At 45.3% G+C, this 19,652-nt stretch overlaps 1 protein-coding gene across 6 annotated transcripts in view; it reads left to right on the forward strand.

The window, feature by feature from the left end:
- PRKACA (protein kinase cAMP-activated catalytic subunit alpha) overlaps positions 1–19,652 on the forward strand; it is a 170,027-nt gene that overhangs the window by 10,979 nt on the left and 139,396 nt on the right. For all 6 annotated transcript variants that reach the window (XM_056570763.1, XM_056570765.1, XM_056570767.1 and 3 more), the window contains exon 2: positions 1,592–1,699. In XM_056570763.1, coding sequence (XP_056426738.1) covers positions 1,654–1,699 — 46 coding nt within the window. In that variant the 5' untranslated portion in view covers positions 1,592–1,653. The remainder of the gene's footprint in view (positions 1–1,591; positions 1,700–19,652) is intronic.

Here is a 19,652-nt window from a genome sequence, read left to right on the forward strand (position 1 = left end):
GAGGCCGATCCATCACAGACGGGTAATACAAGTACATTCATAACATATATAACGTGGCATAAGAGGCGCACATCTAAAAAATACAAAAAACCTGGCAGGGGAGTGTGTGCGCGGCAGGGGAGTGTGTGCGCGGCAGGGGAGTGTGTGCGCGGCAGGGGAGTGTGTGCGCGGCAGGGGAGTGTGTGCGCGGCAGGGGAGTGTGTGCGCGGCAGGGGAGATACTTCTGATGAAATGATAGCCTCTCCAGAATTTCCAAATGTCAAGTATGAATAGGGAGAGCGCAAGTACAAGCTTACACTAGACTGCGCACTGACTGAGGAGGCACTTGCACTAGACTGCGAGCTGACTGAGGGGGGGGGGTGCACCTACACTAGACTGCGCGCTGACTGAGGGGGGGGGGCACCTACACTAGACTGCGCGCTGACTGAGGGGGGGGGGCACCTACACTAGACTGCGCGCTGACTGAGGGGAGGGCGCCTACACTAGACTGCGTGCTGACTGAGGGGGGGGGGCGCCTACACTAGACTGCGCGCTGACTGAGGGGGGGGGGGGGGCACCTACACTAGACTGCGCGCTGACTGAGGGGGGGGGCACCTACACTAGACTGCGCACTGACTGAGGAGGCACTTGCACTAGACTGCGAGCTGACTGAGGGGGGGGGGGGGTGCACCTACACTAGACTGCGCGCTGACTGAGGGGGGGGCGCCTACACTAGACTGCGCGCTGACTGAGGGGGGGGCGCCTACACTAGACTGCGCGCTGACTGGGGGGGCGCCTACACTAGACTGCGCGCTGACTGAGGGGGGGGGGCACCTACACTAGACTGCGCGCTGACTGAGGGGGGGGGGGGCACCTACACTAGACTGCGTGCTGACTGAGGGGGGGGGGGGCGCCTACACTAGACTGCGCGCTGACTGAGGGGGGGGGGCGCCTACACTAGACTGCACGCTGACTGAGGGGGGGGGCACCTACACTAGACTGCGCGCTGACTGAGGGGGGGGGGCACCTACACTAGACTGCGCGCTGACTGAGGGGGGGGCACCTACACTAGACTGCGCGCTGACTGAGGGGGGGGCACCTACACTAGACTGCGCGCTGACTGAGGGGGGGGGGGCACCTACACTAGACTGCGCGCTGACTGAGGGGGGGGGGCGCCTACACTAGACTGCGCGCTGACTGAGGGGGGGGGGGGGCGCCTACACTAGACTGCGCGCTGACTGAGGGGGGGGGGGGCACCTACACTAGACTGCGCGCTGACTGAGAGGGGGGGGCACCTACACTAGACTGCGCGCTGACTGAGGGGGGGGCACCTACACTAGACTGCGCGCTGACTGAGGGGGGGGGGGGGCACCTACACTAGACTGCGCGCTGACTGAGGGGGGCGCCTACACTAGACTGCACTGGCTAGGTTTGAAATGTTGGTGCTATGGCCGCCTTTTTCACAGTTTGTTAAATCTACAAATTGCACATGGTACATGCAGGGGGCGCTCACGTCACCATTCGTTGGGATCTGTAAGGAAGCAAGTTTTGAGCAATGATGCGAACCTTGTTTTGTACACTGCTTACCCTTTTTCTTTTATCATTTTCTTAGGTTCTAGAAATATAGGTGGGGGGCGCCTGTCCTGATCCTAGAGGTCCTGCCCGCCCCCCACCATGGGCAACGCCGCTACGGCCAAGAAAGGCGGCGAGATCGAGAGTGGTGAGTACATGAGAAAAAGTGGAGCAGTTGTCTATAGCAACCAATCAGATCGCTTCTTTCATAGGTTTTTAAAAAAAATGAAAGAAACAATCTGATTGGTTGCTGCTTGTTTTAGACTGTACCTCTTAAGTGTTGCGTCCAAAGATCGCTCTATGAGGGAGATTTATCTAAACCTATGTGAAGAAAGAGTGGTGCAGTTGTCCTTAACAACCAATCAGATCACTTCTTTCGTTCGCCTTTTTAAAAATGAAAGAAGCAATCTGATTGGTTGTTATGGGCAACTGCTTCACTCTACCTCTACACAGGTTAGATAAATCCCTCCCCGTTGTGTTTAACATCTGGCAGTAGACCAAGCCCTCCATGACTATATTTTTCGGTCATGCACTATGGCAGTGGTCTTCAACCTGCGGACCCCCAGATGTTGCAAAACTACAACTCCCAGCATGCCCGGACAGCCGTTGGCTGTCCGGGCATGCTGGGAGTTGTAGTTTTGCAACATCTGGAGGTCCGCAGGTTGGAGACTAGAGATGAGCGAACTTACAGTAAATTCGATTCGTCACGAACTTCTCAGCTCGGCGGTTGCTGACTTTTCCTGCATAAATTAGTTCCGCTTTCCGGTGGGCTGGGAAAGGTGGATACAGTCCTAGGAAAGAGTCTCCTAGGACTGTATCCACCTTTTCCAGCCCATCGGAGCACCTGAAAGCTGAACTAATTTATGCAGGAAAAGTCAGCAACCGCCGAGCTGAGAAGTTCGTGACGAATCGAATTTACTGTAAGTTCACTCATCTCTATTGGAGACCACTGTACTATGGCATTGGACTCCAAACTGTGGGCATCCAGCTGTTGCAAAACTACATGGGCTTTTCAAGCATGCTGGGAGTTGTAGTCTTGCAGTTAGAGATGAGCGAACTTACAGTAAATTCGATTCGTCACGATCTTCTCGGCTCGGCAGTTGATGACTTTTCCTGCATAAATTAGTTCAGCTTTACGGTGCTCCGGTGGGCTTGAAAAGGTGGATTCAGTCCTAGGAAAGAGTCTCCTAGGACTGTATCCACCTTTTCCAGCCCACAGAGCACCTGAAAGCTGAACTAATTTATGCAGGAAAAATCATCAGTTCGCTCATCTCTACTTGCAATAGCTGGGGGTCCACAGTTAGAAGACCTAAGCATTATAGGATCCCACCTAAACTAAAGGGTGTATTTGGGCTATATTAGAATCGCTCATTGTTCATAGGTAACAAAGGAGAACAGTAAAGTCAGACTAAGGGTACGTTCACACGAGCGGATTTTCGCAGCGTATTTCACTGCGGATCCGCCACTGAAAGACCCTCTGTATACTGCCTTTACATGTGCCTGCTTGGAGCGGCAATACGCCGCTAAGTGCAGACACACTGAAGCGATGTGCGAGTCGCCACGCATGCGCGGTGTACTCGCATGCATGGCGGCCGCTCCCCCTGCTCAATGAGCTAGGCCGAGAGCTGCCGCCATGTGCGAGTACACTGCGCATGCGCTTGACGACTCGCACATCGCACTGTGTCTGCTCGTAGCCGCGTATTGCCGCTCCGAGCAGGAACATGTAAAGGCAGAATACAGAGGGTCCTTCAGTGGCGGATCTGCAGCGGAAAATACGCTGCAAATCCGCTCGTGTGTACTTACCTTTAGGGTACGTTCACACTAAGGAATTGACAAGGAATCATTTTGGTCAAGAAATTCAGTAAATCTGCCCTGTTTTGCTTGGTGCAGAATTTAAAGAGGAAATCATTAGGGGATAAGGAAATGCTGTGGAGGAAGTTCAGCCATTTTGGGGGTCAAATTCAGGGTTTATGTCGCTCCAAACTCATTTCATCAGGAAAAATAAAGGTTCAGTTTCAGTGGGATTTTTACCTGCGGATTCCACCAGAAGAAGAAACATGTTTAATCCTCTGGCAGAATATGGTTCCGCATCGGAATTTCGTACTCAGAAACTCCTCACTGTGAACAGAGCTGCGGAAAGACCATTAACATCGATGGAACTTTCATTCAAGGAGAAATTGGAGCGGAATACTGGTGCAGAATTCTGCAAGTCAGTTCCTCAGTGTGAACATACTCTTAAAGGGAATCTGTCAGATCTATATCATGCTCAGAGCTGCAGCTTAAAGGGGTACTCCGGCCCTAAGACATCTTATCGATAAGATGTCTGATCGCTGGGGACACACACAATCTCTCGTGCAGCACCCACCTGTCTCAGCTGCACGCAGCGCTGGGTGATCCTGTCTGAAGCCTCACGGCGCCGGCGTATCGTGACGTCGCCACTCCGCCCCTGCATTTCGGCCATCATGTCCTCTCCCATAGACTTGATTTGAGGGGGTGGGGGGTGACGTCGCGATACTCTGACTCCATGGTCGTGAGGCTTCAGACTCGGAGCCTCCAGCGCTGCGTGAAGCTCGCACAGGTGGGTGCTGCATGAGAGATTGCGGAGGTCCCCAGCGGCGGGACCCCCCGTGAACAGACATCTTATCCCATATGCTTTGTATAGGGGATAAGATGTCAGATCGCCGGGCTCCTGCTGCTGGGGACCCCCGGTATCTACCATGCAGCACCCACCTTTAGCGGCTTCCGGAACCGCTGGAGGTCCTCAGGCTGAGTCCATCTCGACCACGAGGACGGAGCATAGTGACGTCACGGCTCCACCCCCTCAATGCAAGTCTATTGGAGGGGCGTGACAGCTGTCACGCCCCCTCCCATAGGCTTGCATTGAGGGGGTAGAGTGTGACGTCACATGGGGGCGGAGCCGTGACGTCACTATGCTCCGTCCCCGTGATCGCCAGTAATCAGACCCGGAGGGAACATGCTCCGGGGACTGATTCTAACGGGGTGCGGCGTGGAAGATCACGGGGTTCCTCAGCAGCGGGACCCCCGCGATCAGGCATCTTATCCCCTATCCTTTGGATAGGGGAGAAGATTTCTTCGGGTCGGAGTACCCCTTTAAATGGTAGCTTGGTAGCTCATCTCAGTTAACCTCTCACTAGGCCTATTTAAGACTTCTGTGAGTTTTCTTATCTGAAGAAGCTGTCCACAGTATAAGGGATAACAAGCTGATCACTGGGATATCCCACCAGACAAACTGTCTAAAACTCATCCCTTACCCATTGGATAGGGGAGAAGTCCTTCCCCATGACACTTCTCCTTTAATGATGTGCGGTGCACAATCACGCCAAACGCTTCATTTGTTCTCTCTGGGGCTGCCGAGCGCTTGACATTTGCCTCTCTTCATTTCAGCAGCTATAACTTTTCTTTCTTTATTTTTTTTCACTGACCTTGCAGTATGAGGCCGTATTTTATTTGGGAGGATTTTGTATATAATTAGGAAAATAATGAGCGAAGTAAGAGAATTGCGCAAATAATAAGTGGTGTTTATAGGAGCAAAAGTACAAAGCAATGTGAAAACAGTGACAAACTGAGAATAAAAGTTACTATTAGGTGTGGAAAGGGTGAGAAAGGTTCAGAGGATAAGCGAGACGAAGGATAATGTCATTTTTATTTATTCATTTATTTTTTTTGGCAGACTAAATAATTTATTCTATTTTTAATCCCATTAAAGGGGTACTCCAGTGGAAAACGTTTTTTTTTTCTTTGTATTTGTTTTTTTTTTTTTTTAAGATCAACTGGTGCCAGAACGTTAAACAGATTTGTAAATTACTTCTATTAAAAAAATCTTTACCCTTCCAGTACTTATAAGCAGCTATATGCTACAGAGGAAATGCTTTTCTCTTTGAATTTCTTTTCTGTCTGACCGCAGTGCTCTCTGCTGACATCTGATGCCCGTATCGGGAACTGCCCAGAGTAGGAGAAAATCCCCATAGCAAACCTATGGTGCTCTGGACAGTTCCTGATACGGGCATCAGGTGTCAGCAGAGAGCACTGTGGACAAGACAAAAAAGAAATTAAAAAAGAAAATAATTTCCTCTGTAGCATACAGCTGCTAAAAAGTACTGGAAGGGTAAAGATTTTTTAATAGAAGTCATTTACAAATCTTTTTTAACTTTCTGGCACCAGTAGAGAGAGAGAGATATATATATATATATATATATATATATATATATATATATATATATATATATATATGTATATGTGTATATGTATGTGTATATGTATATGTGTATATATATGTGTATATATATGTATATGTATATGTACACGTACACGTATATGTGTACACGTATATGTGTACACGTATATGTGTACACGTATATGTGTATATGTATATGTGTATATATGTGTGTGTGTGTGTATATATGTGTGTGTGTGTGTGTATATATATATATATATATATATATATATATATATATATATATGTGTGTATATATGTGTGTGTGTGTATATATATATATATATATATATATATATATATATATATAATCATAACTAGTTTACATGTTTACTCTTTTATAATGTATTAGTATACCAGGTTTTGGGGTACGCCACCTGTTTTATGACCAATAGCCAATTATTGGTGTATACTACTTTCCTACTGCTCTGCTATTAGTTGAAATACTATTATTACTTTACTAGTATTACCACTACTATAGTATCCTAATATTACAGCTGCTGTTACTACTACTGTTACTGCCGATATCACTACTAGGAATAATACTATTTCTACTGCACTAGTGTAAAAGGATCATTCACGCTACTGAATCTCTGCCTGGAGATAATCTGGGCGCCAACCATACAAGTCGGGCGCTAGGACTGTTCGGAAATGCGCCATCTCAATAGACATCAATACGTTCCTGTGCGGATTCCGCCAAAACAATAAACGTGTTAATTTCTTTGGCGCAGTCTGGGGTCTGAAAGTTCTGCGACGGCACATCCGCCGCGGAAATTTCATAGTGTGCAGGGAGTGGAAATTTAATTTAAAAAAAAAATACTTATCCACAGGACTAAAACTGAGCTAAATCTACTTGTCCCTCATGACGATCCACTTGTCCGGGCAAATTTTTGCTTTTACACGCTCATTTTTTCCTCCTCGCCCTATAATAGCCATCACTAACTACTATCATGATACCTTTTTAATTTTTCAATAACATATGCTCCGAGACAAAAAAAAAAAATATATATATAAAATATATATACCGTATAAGCCGACCCGAATATAAGCCGAGGCCCCTAATTTCACCCCAAAAACCCAGAAAAAATTATTGACTCGACTATAAGCCTAGGGTGGGAAATACATTATCCCCCCCATGTCATCATCCAGACCCCGTCGTTAACACCCCGTCATCATCACCCCCTTCATCATCACCGCCTGTCAATCCCTTCTCAGTGGTCTTCAACCTGCGGACCTCCAGATGTTGCAAAACTACAACTCCCAGCATGCCCGGACAGCCGATGGCTGTCCGGGCATGCTGGGAGTTGTAGTTTTGCAACTCCCGGGGGTGAGCGTGGCGGTGACAGGGCATAGTGTACCTCTCGCCGCGCCTATCCGACTGTGATCAAAGGCATTTTTTGAAGGTGATGAAAACCGGCAAAAATAAGGTAAAAACACTGCTGTACACACCATCTGCACAAAGGCTGTGCAGGTTATACACCCGGAGGTCACGACAATTGCGCGTTAATACTGCTGGGATGATCAGACATTGTTCTATGTGACCTAAATAATTCTCCAATATTCCTAGAGTTGTTCTTTGTGACAGTGTTTTCCTTCATCCTTCCATGTCTGTACAGTAAAGCTCTACTCCGGCATGCAAGCAGATGCTGGATTTCCAGATCAGTGGATTTTCTTTCTTTAGTTCTGTCTAGAGATGAGCGAACTTACAGTAAATTCGATTCGTCACGAACTTCTCGGCTCGGCAGTTGATGACTTTTCCTGCATAAATGAGTTCAGCTTTCAGGTGCTCCGGTGGGCTGGAAAAGGTGGATACAGTCCTAGGAGACTCTTTCCTAGGACTGTATCCACCTTTTCCAGCCCACGGAAGCACCTGAAAGCTGAACTCATTTATGCAGGAAAAGTCATCAACTGCCGAGCCGAGAAGTTCGTGACGAATCGAATTTACTGTAAGTTCGCTCATCTCTAGTTCTGACACAGATCTGTAGACAAATTATTATTTATTTTAATTTAGTAGGAATTCCTCCCCATTGGGTTTGTGTTTGAATGGGTATTCCCATCTTTATCAAGGTATAGAATATCGCTAGGACAGGGTTTCCCCACCCAGGGTGCCTCAAGCTGTTGCAAAACTACAGCTCCCAGCATGCCCAGACAGCCAAAGGCTGTAGTCTTGCAACAGCTGGGGGCACCCTGGTTGGGAAACACTCTGCTAGGATATGCCGTCACTTTATGATTGGGTGAAGGTCCTAACTTTGGGTCCCCCTAAGACGGATCATGAGAATAAGAGGATGAGGTTTTACCGGAATACCCCTTTAAAGGGTTTATCCTGTCAATAAAACGTATTCTCTATCCTGTGGATAAGGGATAAGTGTCTGACCGGGGGTGAGACTACACCACTTATCAAAGCTATCTGACAGATAAACCGGGTAGTTCAGGAAATAAAAGCCGGGCTCTGATTGGTTTCTTTTTTGTTTGTTTTTTCTTTCTCCCATTTTGGCCACTTATTAAAGTGGTACTCCGGTGGAAAATGTTTTTTTTCATTTTTTTATTTTTTAATCAACTGGTGCCAGAAAGTTAAACAGATTGGTAAATTACTTCTATAAAAAAAATCTTAATCCTTCCAATACTTATTAGCTGCTGTATGCTACAGAGGAAGCTCTTTTCTTTTTGAATTTCTTTTCTGTCTGACCACAGTGCTCTCTGCTGACACCTCTGACCATTTTAGGAACTCACCAGAGCAGCATGTCTTTGCTATGGGGATTCGCTCCTGCTCTGGACTGTTCCCAAAATGTACAGCGGTGTCCGCAGAGAGGACTGTGGTCAGACAGAAAAGAAATCCAAAAAGAAAAGAACTTCCTGTGGAGCATACAGTAGCTGATAAGTACTGGAAGGATTAAGATTTTTGAATAGAAGTAATTTACAAATCTGTTTAACTTTCTGACACCAGTTGATTAAAAAAAAAAATAAAAAAATAGTAGTACCCCTTTAAGTGGCAGCATGTCTGAAGCTTTCCTGCTGCAGATGATTGCTGCCATGTCCCTGCCACATTGTGGTCAGAGGAGCCCAAATAACAGGCGGCAGGGTGATGTGGTCTGTCCGGTCTGGGCTCGGACACCTTGTAGCTGGGATACGGGTTAGATTGTGTAGGTGGCAGCCCCCCCCCCCCGCCCCCCTGGGGTGTCCATTACCTCTGCAGTCACGTTGCTTTCTCTCAGTTTGGGGACGACTCTGGTTTGTATCCAGGTTATTAGTGTCAGAATTACTGAGCGGGGATTTAATGGAGTCGGTCGATGTGTCGTCGTAAGTCACGTCTGAAACGTCATGGCAGCGGCAGGTAGGACTTTCAGGTAACGTGTTGGAGTGTAAATTGTTAAAAAATAATAATAATAATTTAAAAATAAAAAAAATAAAAAATAAAATAAAAAAAGCACCTTCATTGGCACCTGATGGACATTTAGGACAATTACCGGGTGGCCAGACAGGAAACAAAGTCCTGCGTGTATAATGGGTTAATGGCGGCACCAGCAGGTCGCTTGTAATGAGCTTTTATCCCAGGTTAATCCCCTTTAGCAGTTATAAATAGCTGGCCCGTCCCCTCCTAACAGGGTCAGCGGTGGGCTGTTGCGTCTCTTCCTGCCCCCTCCTCTTCTACCTCCTGTGCTCTGCAGAGCATTGCACCCCCCCTAGCAGCGGATGCTCCATCTCTGTAGCCGATGCTTTCCTCCACTGCGAGCATCTTTCGGCGCTGGAAACTGACTACATCTCAGCTCAGCTCTGCGACCCCCGCTCTGGACCGAGAGGCGTGCGAGCGCTACGGTACAGGATCCCCCCCTCCTGGTCTTCAGGGTTGTCTTAGCTTTATTAGGGGGTCTAGGGGTTGCGTCTTATTTGCCAGCTGTTTTTCCTCTATAGAAGACAGTGTTTTTCCAACCAGGGTGCCTCCAGCTATTGCAAAACTACAACTCCCAGCATGCCCGGACAGCCGTTGGCTGTCCGGGCATGCTGGGAGTTGTAGTTTTGCAACAGCTGGAGGCACCCTGGTTGGAAAAACACTAATATAAGGTGTACTTAGGGTTGTGGGCCTACGTCTTGACTGTCTTCAGAAATAGTAAGAGTCTCAAATACTTTTTGTTGGTAGGACGGTTGCACTGTGTGCCCCGCTTTCTGGACATAACCTTCTACGGGGTCAGAAGAGGACATTTTAATGTAGTACTCCAATGCAAAGGATAGGGAATAAGTTTTAGATTGCAGGGAGTACCCAAGAAGGGAGTGTGCCGATCCCTGCACAAAGTGGCGGCTGACACCCCATAGAACTAACTACAAGGCGGGGGCGTGACAACTGCCACTTCCTGCAGGGTCAGCATGCCCCCTTCCTGGGGACCACCGGGTTGCTGTGCAGGAGAACACGGGGGTCCCAGCGGTCAAACTCCCTGCAATCTAAAATGTGCCCCCTTTGCTTTGGATTGCGGATAAGTTTTACTGCACTGGAGTACTCCAATCCCCCCATTTTATGTTGGTGAAGTGAAATAAGGTGATAGGACATGACGGGAGGGATTTCACCATATGTTTATTATATTGCATAATTTACTTCCATAATCGTAATTGCACATTTTCCCCAAATCGTACAGACCTAGTAATAGTGTGTTATAAGTGCCGCCATATATTAGATCCTGTGCCCGCCATATATTAGATCCTGTGCCCCGCCATATATTAGATCCTGTGCCCCGCCATATATTAGATCCTGTGCCCCGCCATATATTAGATCCTGTGCCCCGCCATATATTAGATCCTGTGCCCCGCCATATATTAGATCCTGTGCCCCGCCATATATTATTGGATCCTGTGCCATTATATATAATATCCTGTGCCCCGCCATATATTATTGGATCCTGTGCCATTATATATAATATCCTGTGCCCCGCCATATATTATTGGATCCTGTCCCTTATATATATTATATCCTGTGCCCCCCATATATTATTAGATCCTGTGCCACTATATATAATATCCTGTGCCCCACCATATATTATTGGATCCTGTGCCATTATATATTATATCCTGTGCCCCCCATATATTATTGGATCCTGTTCCACTATATATTATATCCTGTGCCCCCCCATATATTATTGGATCCTGTGCCACTATATATAATATCCTGTGCCCCACCATATATTATTGGATCCTGTTCCACTATATATAATATCCTGTGCCCCCCATATATTATTGGATCCTGTGCCCCCCATATATTATTGGATCCTGTGCCACTATATAAAATATCCTGTGCCCCCCATATATTATTGGATCCTGTGCCATTATATATAATATCCTGTGCCCCCCATATATTATTGGATCCTGTGCCATTATATATAATATCCTGTGCCCCCCATATATTATTGGATCCTGTGCCATTATATATAATATCCTGTGCCCCCCATATATTATTGGATCCTGTGCCATTATATATAATATCCTGTGCCCCCCATATATTATTGGATCCTGTGCCATTATATATAATATCCTGTGCCCCACCATATATTATTGGATCCTGTGCCATTATATATAATATCCTGTGCCCCACCATTTATTATTGGATCCTGTGCCATTATATATAATATCCTGTGCCCCCCATATATTATTTGATCATGTTCCATTATATATAATATCCTGTGCCCCACCATATATTTTTGGATCCTGTGCCATTATATATTATATCCTGTGCCCCCCATATATTATTGGATCCTGTTCCACTATATATTATATCCTGTGCCCCCCCATATATTATTGGATCCTGTGCCACTATATATAATATCCTGTGCCCCCCATATATTATTGGATCCTGTGCCCCCCATATATTATTGGATCCTGTGCCACTATATAAAATATCCTGTGCCCCCCATATATTATTGGATCCTGTGCCATTATATATAATATCCTGTGCCCCCCATATATTATTGGATCCTGTGCCATTATATATAATATCCTGTGCCCCCCATATATTATTGGATCCTGTGCCATTATATATAATATCCTGTGCCCCCCATATATTATTGGATCCTGTGCCATTATATATAATATCCTGTGCCCCACCATATATTATTGGATCCTGTGCCATTATATATAATATCCTGTGCCCCACCATTTATTATTGGATCCTGTGCCATTATATATAATATCCTGTGCCCCCCATATATTATTGGATCATGTGCCATTATATATAATATCCTGTGCCCCACCATATATTATTGGATCCTGTGCCCCACCATATACTGTATATACTGTGCACTCAGTATATGATGGAAGTTGGGTGACCAGACAGAGCAAGTCCTGCACATATAATGGGTTAATGGCGGCATGCAGCAGGTCCGTATAATGTATATACTGTACCATGGAGGGCCTCCATATATATTGTGCCATTGAGTGCTATCTTATAATCTGTGCCACCACCATATATTATAGGCTAGCCCTGATACAAATATTCTCTCTGTCATGGTGTTGGTGTTCCCCCATCCATGCACAATGCACCTCATGCCTCTGCCACTCTGCTTCTCACTGCTGCTCCCTTGAACTTGACTCCTCTGCTCCGTCGCACCCCGGCTCAAACTAGACGTCAGTCACAGCACGTAAGGAGCGTCGCTCGGCGCTGCGCCACCACTGACTCATAACATTCTGACGTTATGTAAGAGCAGGATCGGTGCTGAAGCTCCAACCATGCTAAAATGCCCTGCCGCCTGTCCACAGTACACTATGCCCCATAGCAACGCCCAATTCTAAGGAGGCCCTTGTGCTGCATGAGGGCGTCATTGGCCAGTGCAGGCTTTTTTTATTTTTTTTATTTTAAATGCCGAAAAACGCAAACCTTTTCAGACAAATGCATTTTAAAGGGGTACTCCCATGGAAAACTTAAAACTGGTGCCAGAAAGTTAAACAGATTTGTAAATTACTTCTATAAAAAAAATCTTAATCCTTCCAGTACTTTTTAGGGGCTGTATACTACAGAGGAAATTCTTTACTTTTTAGATTTCTCTGATGTCATGACCACAGTGCTCTTAGGAACTGTCCAGAGCAGAAGAAGACAGCAGAGGTCAGCAGAGAGCACTGTGGTCATGACATCAGAGAAATCTAAAAAGTAAAGCATTTCATCTGTAGTATATAGCTCCTGAAAAGTACTGGAAGGATTAAGATCTTTTTAATAGAAGGAATTTGCAAATCTGTTAAACTTTCTGGCACCAGTTGATTAAAAAAAAATATATAGTTTTCCATGGGAGTACCCCTTTAACCACCAATATATCTGTGCATCCCTATGGACAGAGTATGCAAATGAGCTGTCCTGCAGAAGGAAGTAAACTACCTTCCTACCTATAGGTGGCACCGGTGAGACGGTTTTCTTTCTTCTGGAGTAGATCTAATTGGCAATGAGAAGCTGTTACCTTTTGGCTTTTGAAGAATGATGGGGGTTGTAGTTTTGCAACAGCTGGAGGACCGTAGGTTGGGGAACAATGTCTTAAACTGTTGGACTAATAATAATTAATAATAATAATAATAATTATTATTATTATTATTATTATTTTTTTTTTGTTATTCATTATTATTTATATTTTTTTGTTATTTATTATTATTATTATTATTATTATTTTTTTGTTCATTATTATAATTATAATTATTATTTTTTTTTTTGTTATTCATTATTATAATTATTATTATTATTATTTTTTTTTTTTATTCTCTCTTTTCATGTTTCCGTTTGTAGCTAAATCACTGACATTTTCGGGACGTTCCCATTGCCTATGGGGAGGTAAACTAGGGAAACATTAGTCCTGGTCACAAGGTCTTAGAGCTCTTTGGTGGTGAAGCGGTTAAGGAAGCCAAGTTGGTGCCGGAGATTCTGAGAAATGTCAAGGATGTTCCCTGTAATGTAAACTTCCCAATAATCCCAGGAATATAGGATGTGCAGGGGGACTGTCAGATACTGACGTGGTTTAAGGATAATTCCATTTACGTAGGGAACATCAGATCGGGGTCATTGCCCCCCCCCCCCCACCCCCAAAATTATGGCTCTGTAGAACTCAGTGATGGAAATCTCTGACCAGTACCGGACGGGTTTGGGAATCGATGGTCTCGTATACATTCCCTTTTGGGCGTACGCCTATCCAACGCAGATCTATGGTATACGATAGCAGCCCAGACGATCGGGATACCATCATATACTGTACCACCGCGGGATTCCGCCATATCTGTCTGAATGTACTTAACGTCCTCTAAAAGGGGAGCAGAGATTTTTTTTTGGCTCTCAAAAGCGTGGTCAACCTATAAATCTGTGTTTCCCAACCAGACTGCCTCCAGCTGTTACAAAACTACAACTCCCAGCATGCCCGGACAGCCGTTGGCTGTCCGGGCATGCTGGGAGTTGTAGTTTTGTAACAGCTGGAGGTACCCTGGTTTGGAAACACTGCTCTAACTAGTGGTTTAGCTGCTTTTGGTTTACGATGCACTCTTCATTGAAGGCGGTCAGTCTGAGAAGAGCTGCAGTATAAAGTATAAGGGACAGACCTTTAACCCCTTAAGGACTGGGGTTTTTTCCGTTTTTGCATTTTTATAATTCGGACATTTCCAACGCGGTGATACCATATATGTAACCCTGCGTTATATCACGGGAGCAGGACCAAGGACGTACCGGTACGTCCTTGGTCCTTAAGGGGTTAAGCTTGCCGTACACCTAAGATGTGCTGGTCGAAATTGTGTAGATTTTTTTGCTAGGCGACTAACTACCCGATATGTATTGGGACTAGAGATGAGCGAACTTACAGTAAATTCGATTCGTCACGAACTTCTCGGCTCGGCAGTGGATGACTTTTCCTTCATAAATTAGTTCAGCTTTCCGGTGCTCCCGTTGGGCTGGAAAAGGTGGATACAGTCCTAGGAGACTCTTTCCTAGGACTGTATCCATCTTTTCCAGCCCAACGGGAGCACCTGAAAGCTGAACTAATTTATGCAGGAAAAGTCATCAACTGCCGAGCCGAGAAGTTCGTGATGAATCGAATTTACTGTAAGTTCGCTCATCTCTAATTGGGACCCCCAAAATCTATTCCCCCACCCCACAGCAGGCATTGGGTGGGGAGGGAGATGCAGCAGTCTCATGAATGTAGTTTTGCTCCTATAGAGGTAATAAGTAGCTAACAGTGAAGAAGTTATATTGCAGGTTAGTGTTATCATAGGGCCGTGAAGCTGTATATAACTTTTACAACCCTCTATAGAGATATAGCAGAGCTGAACTGTGATAACCTGCAGAACTCACACTGCCAGGACAAACTCACCTCTACTACATCTGTATCTCAGCGCTATATATATATGTGTGTGTGTGTATATATATATATATATATATATATATATATATATATATATATATATATATATATATATAAATTATTATATATTTTATGGTGTGTATGTATGTGTGTGTATGTATATATATATATATATATATATATATATATATATATATATATATATATATATATATATATATATATATATATATATTATAGTGTATATAAATAAAGGGAACACTTAAACAACACAATGTAACTCCAAGTCAATGACACTTCTGTGAAATCACACTGTCCACTCAGGAAGCAACACAATCAATGTCACATGCTGTTGTGCAAATGGAACAGACAACAGGTGGAAATTATAGGCAATTAGCAAGATACCCCCAATAAAGGAGTGGTTCTGCAGGTGGTGACCGACCACTTCTCAGTTCTTATGCTTCCTGGCTGATGTTTTGGTCACTTTTGAATGCTGGTGGTGCTTTCACTCTAGTGGTAGCATGAGACGGAGTCTACAACCCACACAAGTGGCTCAGGTAGTGCAGCTCATCCAGGATGGCACATCAATGCGAGCTGTGGCTAGAAGGTTTGCTGTGTCTGTCAGCATAGTGTCCAGAGAATGGAGGCGCTACCAGGAGACATTAGGAGACGTGGAGGAGGCCGTAGGAGGGCATGCTCTGGACACTACGTTGACAGACGCAGCAAACCTTCTTGCCACAGCTCGCATTGATGTGCCATCCTGGATGAGCTGCACTACCTGAGCCACTTGTGTGGGTTGTAGACTCTGTCTCATGCTACCACTAGAGTGAAAGCACCGCCAGCATTCAAGTGACCAAAACATCAGCCAGGAAGCATAGGAACTGAGAAGTGGTCTGTGGTCACCACCTGCAGAACCACTCCTTTATTGGGGGGGTGTCTTGCTAATTGCCTATAAATTCCACCTGTTGTCTCTTCCATTTGCACAATAACATGTGAAATTGACAGTGCCAAAATATATGTATAATGGGCCAGAAAGACTTTATACACGTCTGTTGTTGGATATACAGTGGGGCAAAAAAGTATTTAGTCAGCCACCAATTGTACAAGTTCTCCCAAAGATGAGAGGCTGTAATTTTCATCATAGGTTATAACCTCAACTATGTGAGACATAATGAGAAAAAAAATCTATAAAATCACATTGTCTGTCTGATTTTTAAAGAATTTATTTGAAAATTATGGTGGGGGGGAAAAAAGTATTTGGTCAGTAACAAGTTCATCTCGATACTTTGTTATATACCCTTTGTTGGCAATGAAAGAAGTCAAACATTTTCTGTAAGTCTTCACAAGGTTTTCACACACTGTTGCTGGTATTTTGGCCCATTCCTCCATGCAGATCTCCTCCAGAGCAGTGATGTTTTGGAGCTGTCGCTGGGCAACATGGACTTTCAATTCCATTCAAAGATTTTCTATGACGTTGAGATCTGGAGACTGGCTAGGCCACTCCAGGACCTTGAAATGCTTCTTACGAAGCCACTCCTTCGTTGCCTGGGCGGTGTGTTTGGGATCATTGTCATGCTGAAAGACCCAGCCACGTTTCATCTTCAATGCCCTTGCTGATGGAAGGAGATTTACACTCAAAATCTCACGATAAATGGCCCCATTCATTCTTTCCTTTACACAGATCAGTCTTCCTGGTCCCTTAGCAGAAAAACAGCCCCAAAACATGATGTTTCTATCCCCACGCAACATTCTTTCTCCACCAAACACAAGTTGAGTTTTTACCAAAAAGTTCTACTTTTGGTTTCATCTGACCATATGACATTCTCTCAATCCTCTTCCGGATCATCCAAATGCTCTCTAGCAAACTTCAGACGGGCCCAGACATGTACTGGCTTAAGCAGGGGGACACATCTGGCACTGCATGTTTTGAGTCTTTGGCGGCGTAGTGTGTTACTGATGGTAGCCTTTGTTACTTTGGTCCCAGCTTTCTGCAGGTCATTCACTAGGTCCCCCTGTGTGGTTCTGGGATTTTTGCTCACCGTTCTTGTGATCCTTTTGACACCACGAAGTGAGATCTTACATATAGCCCCAGATCTAGGGAGATTATCAGTGGTCTTGTATGTCTTCCATCTTCTAATAATTGCTCCCACAGTTGATTTCTTCACACCAAGCTGCTTGCCTATTGCAGATTCAGTCTTCCCAGCCTGGTGCTGGTCTACAATTTTGTTTCTGGTGTCCTTTGACAGCTCTTTGTTCTTGGCCATAGTGGAGTTTGGAGTGTGACTATTGGAGGTTGTGGACAGGTGTCTTTTATACTGATAAGAAGTTCAAACAGGGGCCATTAATACAGGTAACGAGTGAAGGACAGAGGAGACTCTTAAAGAAGAGGTTACAGGTCTGTCAGAGCCAGAAATATTGCTTGTTTGTTATTGACCAAATACTTATTTTCCACCATAATTTTAAAATAAATTCTTTAAAAATCAGACAATGTGATTTTATATTTCTTTCTCATTGTGTCTCTCATAGTTGAGGTGCACTTTGGCGCTGTATGGTTTCTTCCTGCTCTGAATGGATTTATCCTGTAGAGCAGTGTTTCACATCAATTGTGCCTCCAGCGGTTGCAAAACTACAACTCCCAGCATGCCCGGACAGCCGAAGGCTGTCCGGACATGCTGGGAGTTGTAGTTTTGCAACAGCTGGGGGCACCCTGATTGGGAAACCCTGCCGTAGCCTGAAGTCAATGGGGAAAAAGCACATAGTGTGGGCGAGGGCATCAGGCGGGCGCCGTGGACGTGTTGTAATCTGCAGGGTGTCATCTGGATGACACTAGGATGAAATAAGGGACTGTGATAGAGGAAGGTACTGTTGTTTGTGTGTACACAGTGCCTGACCTCGGCGCTCCTGGGTGTGGCAGATTACAACAAACGCCAACTATAAATCAAGCGTACCCCCCCTTCCCTGTGACGGTTCACTTCTGACTGGTTGGGTTGGAAATTTCCACGGGGAGGAGAGCCAACAGGTGGCGCTGTGGTATAGGGGTGAATAGGACACCCATTCTAGAAAATTGTGTATCCCAATGGACAACTGCTTAATTTGTGCCATTTGACGGGGTCCCTGGAAGCTGAGTTATAAGGTGGTGTTTGTGTCACATATGTTTGTCCTATTTGGGATTTTCTTTCCCCTAGATTGGGATAGTGAACTCTCATTAAACAGTGTTTCCCTCCAGGGCACAGGGACCGTAATGCAGTGTTTATACTGAGAAATCCAGCCTTAAAGGGGTACTCCGGTGAAAACCTTTTTTCTTTTAAATCAACTGGTGGCAGAAAGTTAAACAGATTTGTAAATTACTTCTATTAAGAAAATCTTAATCCTTCCTGTACTTATTAGCTGCTGAATACCACAGAGGAAATTATTTTCTTTTTGGAATGCTCTCTGATGACCTCACGAGCACAGTGCTCTCTGCTGACGCTTTATTTATTGTTGTCCTTAGTGGGATTTGAACCCAAGTCCCCAGCACTGCAAGGCAGCAGAGCTAACCGCTGAGCCACCATGCTGCCCTTAGCATTCATCTGCTATGCATGGCTACTAAAATGGACAGAGATGTCAGCAGAGAGCACTGTGCTCGTGATGTCATCAGTGTTCCAAAAAGAAAAGAATTTCCTCTGTAGCATTCAGCAGCTAATAAGTACTGGAAGGATTAAGATTTTTTAATAAACATATTTGTAAATAGGGGATAAGTTGTCTGGTCACGTGGGGGTCCTGCTGCTGGGGACCCCCGCAATCTCGGCTGCGGCACCCCAGACATCCAGTGCACGGAGTGAACTTCGCTCCATGCCGGATGACTGCCGATGTGGTGCGGAGGCTCGTGACGTCTGGCACCACACCCACCTCTCTAAACGAATGCCATGTGCAGGGAGATCACGGGGGGTCTCCAGCGGCAGGACCCCCCCGTGATCAGATATCTTATCCCCTATCCTTTGGATAGGGGTAAGATGTCTAGGGACGGAGTACCCCTTTTAAGGCCATGTTTACACGGATGATTCAGTGCAGAATGTCATCCCAAAAAACGGGAACAGACATTCCGTACGTTTTAATGATCCGGCGGGCGAAAGGACATTAAAATCAATAGGACTCTGCTGCAGCCAGAAATTCCGTCCTGTGAACATTTACCCTTACTGTCCGAGGACGGCTGGATCATGCGGACATTGGTGTCCCCATAGACCGCAATGTACTCTGCTCCCATGAGTAAGCTCTCTGATGTTTTGTAGTGTAGTACTGTGCAGCAGAATCTAATTGACAGCAAAGTGGAGTTAAAGGGGTGTTCCAGGAACTCCCCCCCCCCCCCCCCTTTTTTTTCCCTTTTATATCAACTGGTTCCAGAAGGTTTAAACAGATTTGTAAATTAGAAAGAACCAAGGTATGAGGTAAAAAAGGCTTGTCTTTATTTATTCCACTGCAGGATACATACAGATAAAGATGGCTGACGCGTTTCGCCCTTTGCAGGGCTTAATCGTAGACTACGATTAAGCCCTGCAAAGGGCGAAACGCGTCAGACCTCTTTATCTGTA

Source organism: Hyla sarda, chromosome 4 (assembly GCF_029499605.1).
Source record: "Hyla sarda isolate aHylSar1 chromosome 4, aHylSar1.hap1, whole genome shotgun sequence".
Taxonomy (NCBI): Eukaryota; Metazoa; Chordata; class Amphibia; order Anura; family Hylidae; genus Hyla; species Hyla sarda.